Source organism: Colletotrichum paranaense (assembly GCF_030867605.1).
Source record: "Colletotrichum paranaense strain IMI 384185 chromosome Unknown Scaffold_12.1, whole genome shotgun sequence".
Classification (NCBI taxonomy): Eukaryota; Fungi; Ascomycota; class Sordariomycetes; order Glomerellales; family Glomerellaceae; genus Colletotrichum; species Colletotrichum paranaense.
The window spans coordinates 536,596-553,101 of record NW_026848970.1 but is presented as its reverse complement, the minus strand read 5'-3'; the positions used below and the strand labels follow the sequence as shown (position 1 = coordinate 553,101).

Sequence of the window (16,506 nt, the reverse complement as noted above, 5' to 3'; positions counted from 1 at the left end):
TACCTGATCAGATGAGGGATTCATTTGATCGCGTCTTGGACTCGCCTATACGAAGACACCAATCTTCTGAAAAGCCGTCACCATATGCACCGACTCTCAATCATTAGCCTCGCCGCCCTTGTCGTTGTCATCAACAGCCACAGAAGACCGGTAGTCTCGTCCTTCCACAATGACGAGCATCTTGCTCATCTGCCGAACAGCTCTCGCTTGGCAGATGATTCCCGATGGCCGATGAATGCAATAGGAACCAGATCCAACTACCATAAGTTGTATGTTGGCCGATGCCTATTGAACTGAACCGCTGACACCTGCTTTACCCCTAACAGTCTACTCAATTGTTCTTTGCCAACTCAGGAACACAAACCGTTGTTCACTTGAACATGTGCAGCTGGTCCAAATTATCTGGTGAGTTTTCGACATGTGCAGCTACAGCCACTGATGTCGATGCCGCCGCTGGCACGGCAACACTGAGACACGGACAAGACAACGACGTTGAAGGGTCTCCTCCTCCACGGGGCTAACGACACACCCCGAAAACCCTCTTTTTAATGAAGACTGGCAATAGTACGATATGGACTACCATATCACGTATACATCACAAGATATCCTACCGAGGATAGACTGTGGCCCCTCACTGAGAGGAGAGCGCGCGCCGAGGCGAGTCACGAAGCTATTCGCAACCCGTGGCTCGGTCCGCGCAGCGGAGGCACGGGTCGGAAGTGACATCAACCCGCATTCCCGAGCAAGTCAGGAGCTCTAGCCGTTCAAGAGCAACGAGACAGAGATCGTCGCTGCCATGAGGTCGATTATCTCGATTTTGTCAATCAGGTACGATGCCGCCGCCTCGGTTTCGATGAGAGTGCTCCCAAAGGGTCCCAAACAGACTACGTCAGAACGAGCATGTGCCCCATTTGGAAAGCGAACCCTCATGAAAGCCGCATGGGTCTCGCGCGCTATCGGGTTGGCGGCCTGTCTCAGCGCCACGAACCTGTCTCTCTGATCAAGACTGAGACCAAGCAGCCACGGCGCTGGGGGATAAACAACAGTGGAAAAGGGGGTAGAAAGATGCCTCGGCGGCTCGGACATTTGCAAGCAATGGGAGAACGTTTAGCGGATGGCGGGTAGACCGTCGGCGGTGATGTCAGTCCTTCAGTCAGGTGAGAGCGCAAAGGAGCGAAGGGTTCTGTGTGGTTGGCGCGTTTGAAAGTTAGCTCCCGCGGAAGTTGGGCCATGTGGTTCCGGGAAGCGCTGCGCTGGCGTCCAAGGTGTCAAGGGCTAATCAGTGCTAGCAAGCGTACAAGCGGAGGGGTGTGTGGGTGGGTGGTGTTGAAGGATGCCCGTGTAGGAGGATTCAAAGTGTAGAAACCGAAGGCCGCACGGGTAGAGGATCGATTAGCCATTGCTGAAAATAACAATTGACTATCATCCGATGTTTTCAAATAATATCATTAAAATAATAATTAAGATAACAATTAAAAACAACAATTAGATAGTATTGTCGAAAGCCAAGATCTGGCGAGAGACATGGCAAAGCTACGTCTGCTCCCCAAGGTTCAACGCCGCACATGTCTGCCGGCTTATTAGTCACCTCAGGCACGGGATGAGATGACACATGCTGGCGCTCCTTCATCTATGGCTTGCCATGTGAGTGAGGCGCTCACTGAATATCCAAACGATGCGATACCGCAACGTCCGGGGCTTCTCATTGCACGCCCAACCCGTATTTTTGACCACTGGCAGACTCTCAATGCCTCCCGGATCTGACGGAGCGGGGGATCAGCCACTCCCCCGTTACTTCGCATGGGGGGGCTGGTGCAGTGCGACTCGAGGCGGTGCATCCTCCAAGGTCCCAAAATCGAGGTTACGAGATATGCAATGGAACCATCCCTCGTCGTGAGCCCAGGCAGAAATCAGCTGCAGTCATCGATTGGAGATGCCGAGGATTGTATTTGGGGGTCAAGGTACTCGTTGGGAGGGCAAAGCAGCTACCTTTGGAATCAGACACCCGACTCTACTTGCCGTATTTTGACTTTTGAATCTTTTGCCTTTGGGGACCTTTCTGATGTTGAGTCACGTCCTGCGAGTATACGTTCAACAAAGGCTCTTTTTGGGAATTCTCGGGGGTGACCTTAGATACGGATTTCAACCAGTCAATCAAGGCCTTGATGAACACATGGACTGTCTTGCATGAGGTGCCATCAACAAGTGTCAATCCGTCATCCTGGTAGCGATGAGCCTGGAGAGACAGGGCAGAAACCCGGTTGCTTTCTGTTTATTCTCCTTTTTATTATTTTGTTTTTCTCGGAACTTATGGGAAATTTAGCGCTGCGATGGAGAGACCGTCTCGCTTGCGAACCAGACCCTGGATACTTGTGGAAAGACAAACTACAAGTGAGATTGCCATTGACGGGGCCTTAACTACTACCTTGAGCCCGTCATCGCCGGCACAATCCAAAAACTGAAAGTGCTATCGCCGTTTATGAGAAGTATTGAAGATACCTCTTTGGAGATTGTGAGCGCAATCATGGGCACGGAAGACATAACATGAAAGGGAGTGTGGCAGTAGGGGCTGCAAAACAGGCGCATCGTACATTTACCCAACTTCTTGGGATCAGATATGGACGCATCAGATCTGGTTGATGCAAGCAGAGACATATGACCGGGGGCTACTAAAATGAAAAATAAAAGAAAGTAAGAAAATCATTAAAATAATGAAATAAAGATAAACAGAGAATAAAAAGTTGAACAAAGATATTGATTATCTTCAGCTCAATTTCTGGCATATCACCAACTCATACACCCACACACATACGGACAAACACACCACCATCTTGAACTGAGCCCCACCGTTTCCCCCCAGATGACAGCAACGGGACCAACTACAGACACAGCTGCTAAAATGGTAGCGCCGACGGTCCGCCACCGTAGCCTCACCCAAAAGGAGTGCTAATCCGCCAGCGCGTCCGTCTTTCTTCCATCCCACCCTTTCCCTTCTTCACCTTTCACCTTTGTTTCCTTCACACCCCCAGACGCATCCCAGGTCTGGGCTCCCAACTCCCGTCCCCTCACCGCTCGGGAGGCTGACTTGGACTTGCATATACACCATGGTCACCAGGCCCTCTTCCTGATGCGCTGGCATCTCTCCCTTACTTCTCAGCGTTGCAGTCGCAGTCGCCAGGGCTCTGTTTACCATGTTTACCAGCAGCAACCTCAAGGAATCGTCATCCAAAAGGACCCTAGAGATAAACTCACCACCACCATCCGACGGAAAACAAGCCTCGACATCTTGTCGATGAATCGGCTGATGAGGCAGGCCGTGCTGCCTCCGGACTCTGCTACCACCAAATTGGCCTCCCAAGCGTTCAAAGACGTCCTGGTCGTATCTCATCGACATCGAGATGAGGGAACAGCTGTCACATCCCACGCACGCAGCCTTCCCGAGGCGCCCCCGTACGTACCGTACCGCATCTAATTGAATACCTTGCCGTTTGGTACCAAACATCCTCAACACGATTGATGATGGTGGCGGCCGGGCTGCATTTCCGGTCGGGCACTACACCACCACCCGCTGCATCTCCCGGCGAATCCTCTCCCATGCCTTCCCGCCGCGCCGGTCTGCTGCCAGGACAAGGTGAGCACTGAGCACGGGGGTTGACAAACACAAGATGCAGAGGACCAGATTCTCCCTTGACCGAGTTGCCAAATATCGCAAATCGCCGTTGACAGCCTGTCAACCGCTGTCCGTCCCATTATCACGGGTGCCCCCGTTTGGAGAGCGGTCGCGTCTCCTCCACTCGCCCGTCTCCGACCTTTAACGTTTCGCTACTCTGATTTCATGTCCCTTTGAAGCTCACCAAGCTTCTGCGCCTTGCATGCAACCGCCGCATTGCTGCATCCGTCGCAGTTCCCCGGGCCAACTGGCATTCGATCTTTATCGTTCTCGATACGAAATGCACGCCCGCCCAAACCGCAGTGTTTCACACCACAATTGCTGGTAGGCTGATGGCATCTTTGCGACCGGTTTCTCTTTCGCCCCGGCTGGACCGAAAGCCTACCGTTCTTGGGACGTCTATCTACGGTACGACATACACCTCCCAAGTTTTCGAGATCAACTTCACCGTTGTGCTACACGCGAAGGTGGCGTCTGCCGTACCTCCCAGCAATGCCGGCCAAACGTGCAACTAATCCCCCTCTTCCCTCCCCTCCTTGAATGCAGTACCCGCGATCGTCTCAATTCTAGATGCGTCGTTTTGCCGCCCAAGGGCAGCAGTGATACGGAAGGCTGCTGATAGCCCCTCATGCCTTGAACCCTCCACGTTTCCTGGTTACGGACAGCAGCAGCGGCACTCCCATACCGAGGGGTCATTTGGTGCCCGCATATGCGGACAAGATGCGAGGCCAGGTGAGGCGGCAAATCGCCGCGCCCGCTGCCGGATTGTCGGTGTGGCTTGGAGGCGGCCACAGCTTGTCACGTTCGAATGAAGGGCCATTGTCACCGTTACAAAATGCCCCCCAACTACCTCGAACCTCGAAGTTTCTTCCTCTTGTGGCATACCAGGAACCAGGACTCGATGTTCCTGCGTCTTGTTGGGCAGCGATTGAGCACCACTTTCGTTGGTTTCCCCGCGGCGGGGGCTGTCTTCGGTGACATTATTCTCTTTACCGCCCCCTCCATTCTTTCGACCAGCAGGTGTGTTTGTGCTGGGCATCACGTTGTTGAGACACGCCAGCTCACGCATATCCGATTGTCATGCAGGGTGTCATCCTTCCTGTGCAGCTGTCACTTTTCCTGCCAGCAAGCTTTACCTCGGGGGTAAGCTTTATCACTAATACTTTGATCATTTTGATCACGAATCCTGGCGATGATGCCCAGAATTGCCAAAATTGACACCTGAGTTTGCGCAAGTGAACCTGAATTTCCCATTTTGAGGCGCGGACAGTAGGGCTGTTACACGGCGGTACGTAAAGTGGATGCCAGACTTTCCGTTTGTCTCCTTCAGAGGTCTCTCCTTTTTAGTATTCAATATTTTCTACCTTATTGAAAGAATGCTGTCGAGAAGGTAATGGTGTTGATATATCGATGGGATTTGAATGGTCAGCTCGTTTATTCCCACCGTTTTCAACGCCATTCACAGGGATCCAGTCGTAATGAGACCGTCAGCGCCTCGCTGGCCTGCTTCGTTTCTAAGTATTGGCAACACGCGGTAATCTGCAGGGGGGCAAGGTACCAAGTAATCTACATTGTTGCGAATAAGTGGCTACGAAAATGCTATTTCATGCTTTCATAGAGTTATTCGGGTAAAATTTCTGCAGTGTTTTTGCTTCTCTTTCTTTGCGGGTCATACCTAAGCCGTGTAAGTGTCCCGATCCACCTCTCCGGGCCTTTTATGGACACCCGGGGCCGAATGGGTCCACTTCAGCTCCGGTCGGCGGTAGGTTCGGATGTCAAAGTACCTGTTTTCGGTCAACCCGAAATCTGCCCACGCTCAAGAAAGAATGACTCCTGAATCATTCTAGCTAGGCTTTATATGTTTAGTGGGACGAGATTGTCCTTCTATCAGAAGAATACAATTAAAGGTAAAAGATGACCAATCAAGGAGATACCCAGGCGAGGATGTCTCTTAGCGGGCGCGACATTTCCTACAGATGTATCGCTGGGAAATTATCATGAACATTTCTTGCCTCGCTTGTATTCCAAAACTCTCTGCAGTCCGGCTCATCAATCAGGGTATTTAGCATTAAATAAGGTACGAGCCTATACGTGACTTGAGGCATCCGCATTGCCGGATATTGAAGGTAGTCAGAGCCCCTTGACAGACAAGGTGCAAACCACTCATTATCTGCGGCAAGGCAAACTTCTCTAGCGTCCCTGAAGCTTTAATCTGAATCGTACATATTTATTCACGTCTTGTTTTCCACTATCGAAGATGAGTCGACCGGCGTCGATGCATCTCGTCTGCAGGTGATTGGTGACTGTCAGCAGAAACAAGACCGTGCACTAACACGTTTGCCGGCTCCTCCGGCCGAAATCTGTTAGCGTTGACAAGTTGGTGCCCCATTATGAGTCACCTCGACTAATCGCAGCGTAACGCAACGCCGCTGAAAGTCTCGGCACCCTGTCAGTGTCGCGGTTGCAGATTGGGAAGCGACTCGGAGATTCCACTACATCCGGTCCGGGGCCAAACCCACCTGGGGTCATCGTCAATCATCGCCACCTGACTGACAACACGCGGATTTGTCAAATACAGCCTCTTCGCCTCGACATCATCCCGAACGACCTCTCTTCGGCAGCAAACCTTCAATACTCGCCTTTGCCAGCTGAGGTAGCTCATCAAGAGACGGACAAGCACTGCTCCACCCGCAGTCCACCCATTTCTCCCTGTTCTTTTTGCATTTCATCCCGTTCAGCTCATCCACAATTTCCAACGTTGAGCATTTCCAATTCCGTTCACCACGCGCGAACATGATTTCCCTCACAAAACAGGGCGGCAATACGCACCAGCAGGCCGTTCCCAGGCCTCGCACCGACCGCGTGGTCCCCAAACCCGTCCCGGAGGCTCAGTCCAAGGATCCCCGCGGCTACCAGCTCGAGCAGCTGCGCAAGCGCTACTCGCCCCGCGAATCCACCGCCGCGGACGGCACCACCACATCCCTGGTCTTCCGCATCAAGCCCTCGGATCCGGATTTTCCCTTTGAGCTGGAGCACTTGCAGTGCGACCTCCGCGTGCCGGAGGACTACCCCGATGCTGTCCCCGTCCTGCACGTGCGGAATAGCGATATCCCGCGCGGCTTCTGCATCAACATTGAGCGCGGGTGGGAGAGGCTCGTCGAGGAACGCCGGGGCGCTACGCTTCTCGCCCTCACCTACGCCCTGGACAAGAACCTGGAAAAGTTCCTGTCCGAGCAGGAGGTGGCTACCGTGAAGTTGGTCACCTACAAGGACGAGGGCGTGAAGGATACCCGCCACCTCGAGGCCGCCGCCATCGCGGCCATCCCGGGCCCTGCGACCCAGATCACAAAGACGCCATCCCCGGCCCCGGCGCCGCCTGTGAGGCACTACACTCCTGAAGAGTACTTCACCAAGGAGGAGATGGCGGCTGCCAAAGCCCGGCGCGCGCAGGAGACGCGGCAGTTGGAGACACGCATGGGACGGCTGTCTCTATACCGCCGATCGCCGGACGGCATCGTCTACACGCTCCCTTTGGAGCCTCGTCGCCGTGCCGAGCTATCTCCTGGGTTGCAAGGCGTCAAGACGGTCCATCTTATTGTGCCGCTGCTATACCCGCTGCAACCGCTGCGTATCCAGCTCAACGAGTGTGACTCGCAAGATGCCGAGCCCTTGGAGGAGCTCTACGTACATAAAGCAGCGGAGCAGAAGCAGATGACTCTCACGAGCCACCTGAACTACTTGGCTCAAAACATGCACGTCTTAGCAAAGCAAGCAGCGGCGCCGCCTAAGACTGCTGCTGCTGCTGCTCAGGCGGTATCAGCCCAGGAGCCTGAAAAGGATTCCAAGGCAAAGGCACCGGCCGTGGATGACGATGACCGCAGCCATATCAAAGTCATCCCGCGTCCACCGGAATGGAGCCGTCCCGGCGCCGGTGAAGACAACACAGATTCGTCAGACAGCTACGATTCAGAAGACGACTCGGACGAAGGCGGCGCCGACCTCGACGCAGAACCACCCAGCCTCTCCTCCGGCCTCACCCCGGAAAGGGGCACATCCATCTCCTTCCCGACCATCGAGCTCCACAGCATCGAGCTCTTCCAGGTCTCCATCCTCAACCTGAGCGTCAAATGCTCGCGCTGCAAGACCATCAACGAGATCACCGGCCTCAAGCACGAGGTCCCCCAGACCTCCACCTGCCGCAAATGCGCCGCCGGTCTAGCAGCGCAGTTCCGCCAGACGCTCGTCCACGCAAACTCCACCCGCGCCGGCTTCGTCGACCTCACGGGCTGCACCGTCTCCGACATGCTCCCCAGCACCTTCATCCCCGTCTGCGCCAAATGCTCCACCGCAAGCCAGGGGCTCGTCGCCGTCCGCGGCGACGCCGTCACGAACGTCTGCCGCGCCTGCCACGGCAAATTCACATTCAAGATCCCCACCGTCAAGTTCTTGGCGCTCTCCGCTGGGGGGCTCGCGGCCCCGACGACGGGACCCCTGAAGAAGGCCGAGAAACTCGGTCTCCACGCGGGCACCCCGCTCCCGGACCGCGGCGCCTGCGCGCACTACCGCAAGAGCTACCGCTGGTTCCGGTTCTCGTGCTGTGCGAAAGTGCACCCGTGCGATCGGTGCCACGACGAGGCGGAGAACCACGTCAACGAGTGGGCGAACCGGATGGTGTGCGGGTGGTGCAGTCGCGAGCAGCGGTATTCGCCCGAGGCGTGTGGGTTCTGCGGCCGGAGCGTCATTGGGCGGAAGGGCAAGGGGTTCTGGGAGGGCGGTAAGGGTACGCGGGACCGTAAGTTGATGAGTCGTAAAGACCCGAGGAAGTTTAAGAGAGTCGGTGGTGGTGCGGCTGCTGCTGCGAAGAAGGACTAAGGTGGATGCACGATGGGCCGTGTTGGTGTTGGGATGATTCAGCTTCCTGATAGGAATACGCAGTTTCCATCACTGAATAAACATCGTGGTACCAGAACACGCAGGCCTTATGAGATGTTCGGTGCCCTCTTTCCCTAACAACAAGCATGGGGCCTGGTGACCGAGGGGTGAAAGCCGTGAAGTGCTGACTAGTACGTGATGCTCCGTACTCTTCGGGACTCCTGCTTTCGAACCTCGGTCGGCTCCTGTTGGTTTCTTGCCTTTTCCACCCCCAGATATCAATATCGTACTATTCATCGGCCTCTTGTCCAAATCACAACTTTTCAAATGTACTTCTTTTGTCTTTCAAAAGAGCAGGTATATACAGGCAGGGTCTCAATTCACCTCCCTACTAACACTTGGAACCGCCCTTCCATGTTTGAGATGTCTAGATACTTTCCCCCATATTGACCATAAACTCGCCTCGCCAATACGAAAAAGAATCAAACCAAGAAACACCAAATCCTCAACTGCCAATAGCAACCCCCATCAAACATCAAAAGCGGTTCCCGCACACCCTCATGACCACCAAAACCGCAACGGTGATGAACATCTCAACTGCCGCCTGCCGGCCCCTCCCTCCGGAAATCCCACGCAAGCGCCGATCCGACGACCCTCGGGCGGCACACGGGCGGATAACATTCGCTGTGCACAAATTCCAATTGTGCAATAACGGTCGCTTATGTGCGAGTTGTGTGTGGCTGGGCAAAAGATGTGATGGGAATCATTTCTCGATTTATCGCCCTTGCGATTGGACGTTATTCTTGTCCTAATCCGTCACATGAGTGTTGATATGCGAGTTTTGATTGGGGTAAAATGGGCACAGCGAATGGAGAGAGAGGGCTGAAGAGTTATGAATGGTGGCGCGGTTGGTTGAGAGGTAAGCGCTTCTTACCACCATCACATCTTTGTTTTAGGGGGGCTGAGGTATGACTTGTGACGGATCTACTATTGGAAATGGAACATCACTGTTTATTGAAAAGTATGTCCAGGGTGGAATAATAATAAAAATTTAGAAAACAAAATAAGAGTTGTCGAAAATTTAAAAATGTTGCAATAAAAATATTGTAATATTCTGAAGGCTGTATGTACCCCAGGTCACCCAGGCACGCCAGGTATCTTCCCGATTCTGTACACCCTCATGAAGAACATCCAACGCCACCATCGTCTCCGCGCCCTCCCAACCACACCAGCCAAATTAGTTCTTTTCTACCCCTTGCCTTGCATCAAAACCCCATCTTGTTGGAAAACCCCCATGTCTCACGCCGAGAACAAAACGCAAAGAGACATCTTTAGAGGAGAGGAGAAAAAGCCACGTTCCAAAAGTCGCTTTGCGAAAAGAGAAGCCGAAAAGCACATTTCCCCTTCCCCTCCATTCATGGTGTTGAAGAAAGCCCACAAATCAGAATCGCGTATTTCTCCCGGGGTAAGGTTCACCGGCTCGTCGGGGGCCACCGGGAGGACGTTCCCCGGAGAACCCAACCCGCTGGATCTACAGACTACAGCTCGCGCTAACACCGCTTCCGGAGTCCGGGTCCGTGCTTCTCTGTTTGGGCATATCTTCCTCTGCTCATCTGCATCCTTTTCTCGCACGAGACCGGCCCCGGGGAAAGGGGGGGGGGGGGCAAGAGAAAAAGATCAGATCAGATGTGATACCCTGAATCCTTCTGCAATGTCCCCGGCCCCCCTATGATGACCCCTTGCGCCCCTTGTAGGAACAGACTAGGGAGGCAAACTTGGGAGGACGCGCCATGCAAGTTCGGTAGGGAGAGAGAGAGAACTGGCGCGACGTGAAAGGCTCGGCTGGATGTGAGAATCTGCGGGGAAGTCCTGTGGATGGAAAGGGACAGGGCCGGAGGCTTTGGAACTTTGGCAAGACGCAAGCAGCTTTTTGGCAAACATGTGATGACACTACAGTAGACCGCTCACCGGTGAGCAAGGGGCGGATATAACGAAAGACTCCATTTCGGTCAACAAACCTCAATGTGATCTTCGCGGTTGACTTAACATTACAGACCGGATTAGGCCTGAAAACGTCCCCTTTGTGTGGCATGTCTCTTCCTGAAGCAACGGGGCTCCAACGTTCATCATCAGCATCCTTAGTGAGCCGTTCTAGTTCGTGGGTTCGCATTTTGACTTTCAGCGCCCGGAAGCTCGCCCGCGAGGGAAATAGAGATCTGATAGCTCGCCTCTTAGCCCCAACACAGCTCCCCGGGGAACCTTTCCCATGTTTTCCTAGTTAGCAGTTCTCATCACGTACTCAAACTCGACTCACATTAGCAGGGACTCTTTAGCACCATGCGATGAAGATCAAAGACGAACGCAAAGATTTGGCCTCGGGCCTAGATTGCACGACTAGTCCGCCTTACCACCGGGAAGTTCTTCCCCTAGTGTCGAAATGGCACCGGTCACAGGAGCTACAATAGCGCGAACGCCTAATAGCGAATGAGATACAATATCGTCACCACATACTTTACAAGCCACGCGAGACAGTCTTCTACTTCATTTGGGCAAAGGGAAGAAATCAGCACCGGTCTGACGCTCTGACGTTCTTCCGGCGCATCACCAGGTCCTCGGGGTAGCTGCCCCGGGGTTCCGGCGCGTGTAAGATTGATTCGCGCTCCGGCTTGCGTCGGCAGCCTCTCCGAGAACCCACCCTACAAGTCCTTGCCTCTCCCCCGGGAGGGCGCGAACTTGTCAATCTAGGACTTCGCGAGTATGTGCCTTGGTTGGACGGCGCGGACGGCGGACGATCTGGCCGCCATGCCGTGCGGCTCAGTCGCGCTGACCGGCAATGTCTCCCCGGATTTTTGGTTGTCACCTAGATGTGACCATGTGTCTTGTTGATCTGGCGAACCCTTCAACGGTCTCATCGTTGAGTTTCTCGTTGGCGGCAATGGTGAAGGATTTCAATGACTCTGAGGTCCGTCTCAAATTTGAATAGTTTGACTTTTCACTACCTACCGTTAGCTTGTCTGACCTGCTCTTAGCTGTATCGTATGGTATCAATAAGTCATTGCCGTGCTTGTGTAACCGTAAGCTACGAATCCGTCCTGGTGCGCTTGGCTGTTTGCCCCAGGCCTTTCCCCCCCATACCCCAGATTCGCCAAGTTAATTTAGAGGCTCAGGAACACATGCCCTTCGTATGCGCGACTCAAGCCGACCATGTCGTGATATGAGGCATACAGATCCCAGACCTGCTGCTCGCCGCTTGAGTCTTCTTGCGGCAATCGATATCATGAGTCGATTGGCTAAATCCCACTTCGTCAATATCCCAAGTTTGTGACCGCCCAATAATGCCGTCATCGAGTTGACTTGTACGTGTCAAGGGATTGCATGTGAAATACCTTTCCCGACTCCTCAAACAAACAATCAACGTCGCAAGTTCTGCAGTAGGGAAAGCAGCAGGAAGTTGTTGATCTTCGGCATGTGAAGTTGCCCCAAGCTTCCTGTGCAATGAATCAGCAACCTAAGCCCGCAGGGTCCTCTGCAACCTCTATAATATGAAAAAGACGTGTCCGTATGAGAGCCAAAGAGCCAAAATAAGGTCAAGTCCGTCCCGAATACAGAGCTTCTGTCATGGGGTCCCCAGAACCTCGCTCAACATCCCTCCTCCATCTCTGAATCTTCCTTCAGATCACGATTTCCACCCTCCTCCCAGCCGGGCCTCTCATCCGAATCTATTAATGCGAGATTTCTACGAGCCATACACCGACGAACTCTCGGTTGGAATAACTTGGGATTAGAAGTAAGTTGCAGGTGACTCGCCGGATCCCCTCCAACTCTATGCGCTCTCAGCAACCCGTATTTCCCCGGGTCTTACGTATATCCTGTGATGCTCTCAACTTGGGACGACGGAAAACATGACTCCACTGCAGAGCACCCCCCCTCCTCCATATCCGCCCTCCACCCTTTTGTATCGCGCGACTTTCGTCATGCGCATGCAGGTACGCGTTCGACGAGGAGGAGGTGCTTCATGCGGCGAGGGCCCCGGGGTCTGGACCGGTGGCTCCAGCTTCCCTCTTTAAGGTCTTGCATGATTTTCAAACGTGATGATTAGTGGTGGCTGAGGCTCTGCTTTCCAATCTACCTGCGTGTGGTGTGCTCTTCCCACTGCTGCCATTGCGTCCGTCGACCAGATGATGTTGACTAGGTAGGTTGCAAGGCTCTTTGAAGGGCCAACTTGCACTAGTCAACTCTACGCTCTCATCCCGGGAAAGCATCCAAAGAGCCGGCAGTCTTCCTTCAGCCTGAAAAGGTATCAAGCGACGCCGTAAATGACCCAACGAATTCCCTCAGGATGTCGGCTATGGCCCGATACCTTCTGGCAAAGTTACCCCACAAAAGGCTTGCAAGAGCCGCTGAAGATGAGCATGACAGCTCGCTTCTACCGCAGCAACGGATACGGGGAAGAGGGGGGGCCAAGCTTGGCCAAAGTTTGGCAAAGTATTCAAGGATCACAATTGCCTGCCGGTCCTGGGGTTGCAGCCATATCATGTGGCTGCTTTTTACGAATTATTCATACATTGTATTTATTTTTGAGGCTGACAAGTGTGCCACTTCAAGAACCCAAAACCGTTATCACCCTTCTCTCTCCGCAAAGAATAACGGCGCACCCCTCTCCCCCTACCATTTTCGACGCCTGATGAACAGCACCCCCCCTGTCTTCAACTCGGGCTCGATAACAACAATCCCAGTTTCTTGGGAGGGAAGGAGTCAGTCAAACAAGGACTGCCCGACAATACTCGTCTCTAAAGTCCAGACTGATCCCCTTTCTCGCTGTGAAATCGGCCGAATTCGTTCTTCACCTCCTCCACACCTTATGACCTCGTGACCGGGACGGTCAACCCCAAGCGCATCCCCATATTGCAGTCGTAAATGCACTAGGATTGGAGTGAACCATAGGCCCGGACAAGTCGTGCCATGTGCCCTTTTTCCAGCCCGCAAAGGAGCCGCAGTGCTACCGACCCTTTCTCCGACCTGTAGGGTCAGGCAAGGCTGCTAAGAGCCGTAGGATACCCAAGGTAGGCAGCGCGGTCTTGGTGGCCATGTGTACGTACATGAGAGTGGCGTGAACTTGATGATGTAGTCTCGATGCTACTCCCGAATCCCGAAAGCAGACTCAGCTGTCTGCACTTCGCGCTACACATTCCAAACGGGAAGCGGCAGCCGCCCGACTCGAAGAGTTTTCCTCTTTCAACAGTGGTGCTGCTGTTATTGGTGACAAATTCGAGAGCCGCGTATGGTCAGTCGAACCCCCCGTCCGCATCGGAGAGGCTCCGAAAGGAACATGAACCCACGCGACGTACGGAGGTCTCGGAAGGTGCCTAATTTTGCCGTCGTAACGCCGTAGTTTCCATGCAAGGTACGGATCCGACATGTTCGTGCTATTTCGACCTGTCATCCAACTCCAAAAACTCCACTATTAAAATTTGTACGTGAACCAAAAACTCTGCGAGCTTCCCCCCACCGTTCATCGAATCGAAAACATCGTGAACATCACAGTGAGAAAAAAAAAATGAAATAGGCCCCCATGTCTCGAATCTCGGTGAGGCCTTACGCAATAGCCACGGTTTGAAAGAAAGAGCCCAAGCCCCCCGTCTCCAGACTCCATAAAGGCCCCTCCGATCGTCCCAAAATCTGGCACCCCCTTCCCTGGGCGACCACAGCGGGCCGCGCAAGTCTTCTGGCCCCCGAAGTTTCTTTGAGTGTAAGACGCGAAGAGCCTGGAGGGGAGAGAGTCATGTTCATATCTTGAGAAATCAGTGCGTCGTCGGTGCACGTTCCATTGATACGCCTTCCAGACCTCCTCTACGGATACTCTAAAGCCACGGCGAGGCTACTATCTGAATCGCCTCACCTTTAGGGGGCCTGTCATCCTGTGGCAATGGATGGAGGCAGATTAGTTGATCCTTCCGGGGTCGCTCCAAACTACCGGCTGAATGATAGACTGTAGCCTTGTATCGTGTACTATGACTTTTCCAATCTGAGCGCAACCACCAAAAGCAGCATTTGCAACCTACAAAGACGATACGTTTACGTACATGTAGTTCAATAGAGGTTACAAAAGAAGGGCCGGCCGGTACTGACTTCCCCAATGGGAGATCAAAATTCCGTCATTCACTGGTTCACAAGGGGGGCTCTCAAAGTGCAAGTCCTCAACGACCGGCAATCTGCGAGTCATGGAGCTGGCTCGCAATGAAGAACTGGGATGAGCCTGGCTCCGGGACGCGGTTCCGTACCCGGGTAGTCGCTACCACGATGCTGGGGCCGTCAAACAAGGAGGGGGGGGTTCGGCCTTGTCTCTGGTCTCTCTCTTTACCGCGGAGATTCTCCGCTTGAGTTGAGAGGGCGTTCAAAAGGGGAGAAAATAAAAAAACGTGGCAGGGAGATTGGCTCTCTCTGGGGGTAATGGCAAGAGGTTTCTGTGACAGGCCAACCCCTTGTTGAAATGAGAGAGGACGTGCGCGGTGTTCTGGAAGCCGCTGTTGGAATATTTTTGAATTTTGGAGTATTACCTCCACGTATTTTATTTTATTTTACTTGATTATTTTTATTATTTGGATTTCCGTTTGCTCGCACGTCCGTGAGAGGGACCGTCTCTTGACTCGTAGCTCCTGCGTCCGTCATCGGTTTTGGCTTGTCGCTCAGTTTCCCACAACTGAATTAGGAGTCACTGATGGCATCGGGAATTTGAAGTTGCGATATGATGACAAGCAAGACATCTGGGGTTTCTGCAGCAGATGGGGATTCCACCAACAAGAATGCGCGTATGGAGAACACGCTGTTGTGTTACCATGCGGCGCACTTGAGGTTGTGGACCGAACTACCGGGATTCTGGTAGGTGAACGAACGGAAACCACAACTTTGCAAAATGACGTTGCCGATAGCGATGCCAAGATAACGGAGGGCAACATGGAAACGGACGAAGACAAATAATTGAAGGAAAATAAGAAATAGAAAATAAGGGTCAAGCGACGAAGTGGTACATCCAACCGCAAGGTCACAATGCGTACAGATAGGCGGAACATGGTGAAAAGGGACGGGACCTGGAAGTCGACCCGCCGTTCCCCGGGGCCCCGAGATCACAGAGATCAGACCGAAAACCAAACAGACGTGGCGACGGTGCAGTGCTGGACGCCTGGAATACACCCCTATGACTCTTGTAAAGAGGACTATGTGGTTGAAGGGCAGACACACACCAGTTCGAATTGTCATCCGGAGGCCCAGCGACGTTCTGCTTTGACAGAGAAGGGTTCCGCGTCCATCAAAGCGTTGATGCTGCGCCCACGCCACTCTCTCCTACTCAGGCGTTCAGCACACCAGACGTCGCTGCCATCCATGATTCCATCCGTCCATACCCTAGGGCGCCGTTTTCTTCTGTGGTCGAGCGCCGCATCGACCTGCCCCAGCCGGCCGGGCATAGACTGACGCCTGAAGCCTGAAGCCTGAAGCCTGGAGCAGCGTAGCAGCGTGTTGCCTCTCTTTGTCTTCCCCCATCTTCCCTCCCCCCAGACACACCGTCCTCGGCTCATCTGCTCTTCCCCGCGGAGAGGGACAAGACTGGACGGGCCAAAGGTCGTTTTCGGCGAAAGGGAACCGGTCAAGTGACGAAGCCTGTAAACTCTGTCTGGCGAGGCTGGCCGCCCCTAGATGACCAACATGGGATGGAAAGAGGGGAGGTTTCATATCTTTCAATGTCGGATATTGCTATCGGTCGGGGGGAGCAGCGCTTGGGGGATAGTAAGACACGGCGCGGAGCCGACTGCGATCGCGAAGTGACATTGAGAGACTCTGATGAACTATCTAGCGAGAAATAGCGATCTCTTAGACTCTGCTTCATCGACGAGCGCGACGCAGCATTGGCAAATGGCCTGCTGTTTTGTGGCGTGAGATGTTCGTCAGGAATGTCACCCTATCGATGC

The 16,506-nt window shown here is 53.6% G+C and overlaps 5 protein-coding genes across 5 annotated transcripts; 4 read left to right on the top strand and 1 right to left on the bottom strand.

Moving 5' to 3' along the window:
• Nucleotides 1-3,127: 3,127 nt before the first annotated feature.
• Nucleotides 3,128-3,472, top strand: CPAR01_13088 (uncharacterized protein; the record flags this gene model as incomplete). The annotated part of the gene is made up of 1 exon (XM_060497342.1): nt 3,128-3,472. One exon carries the CDS (start codon nt 3,128-3,130, stop codon nt 3,470-3,472), a length of 345 nt encoding a protein of 114 aa, XP_060343735.1.
• Nucleotides 3,473-4,505: 1,033 nt separating this feature from the next.
• CPAR01_13087 (uncharacterized protein) lies at nt 4,506-4,817 on the top strand (the record flags this gene model as incomplete). Its single annotated transcript, XM_060497341.1, has 1 exon — nt 4,506-4,817. One exon carries the CDS (start codon nt 4,506-4,508, stop codon nt 4,815-4,817), a length of 312 nt encoding a protein of 103 aa, XP_060343734.1.
• A 1,646-nt stretch (nt 4,818-6,463) lies between these two features.
• CPAR01_13086 (CHY zinc finger domain-containing protein) lies at nt 6,464-8,542 on the top strand (the record flags this gene model as incomplete). Its single annotated transcript, XM_060497340.1, has 1 exon — nt 6,464-8,542. One exon carries the CDS (start codon nt 6,464-6,466, stop codon nt 8,540-8,542), a length of 2,079 nt encoding a protein of 692 aa, XP_060343733.1.
• Nucleotides 8,543-13,504: 4,962 nt separating this feature from the next.
• On the top strand, nt 13,505-13,875 carry CPAR01_13085 (uncharacterized protein; the record flags this gene model as incomplete). The annotated part of the gene is made up of 2 exons (XM_060497339.1): nt 13,505-13,563; nt 13,671-13,875. 2 exons carry the CDS (start codon nt 13,505-13,507, stop codon nt 13,873-13,875), a joined length of 264 nt encoding a protein of 87 aa, XP_060343732.1.
• A 1,353-nt stretch (nt 13,876-15,228) lies between these two features.
• Nucleotides 15,229-15,612, bottom strand: CPAR01_13084 (uncharacterized protein; the record flags this gene model as incomplete). The annotated part of the gene is made up of 1 exon (XM_060497338.1): nt 15,229-15,612. One exon carries the CDS (start codon nt 15,610-15,612, stop codon nt 15,229-15,231), a length of 384 nt encoding a protein of 127 aa, XP_060343731.1.
• Between the last annotated feature and the right edge of the window lie 894 nt (nt 15,613-16,506).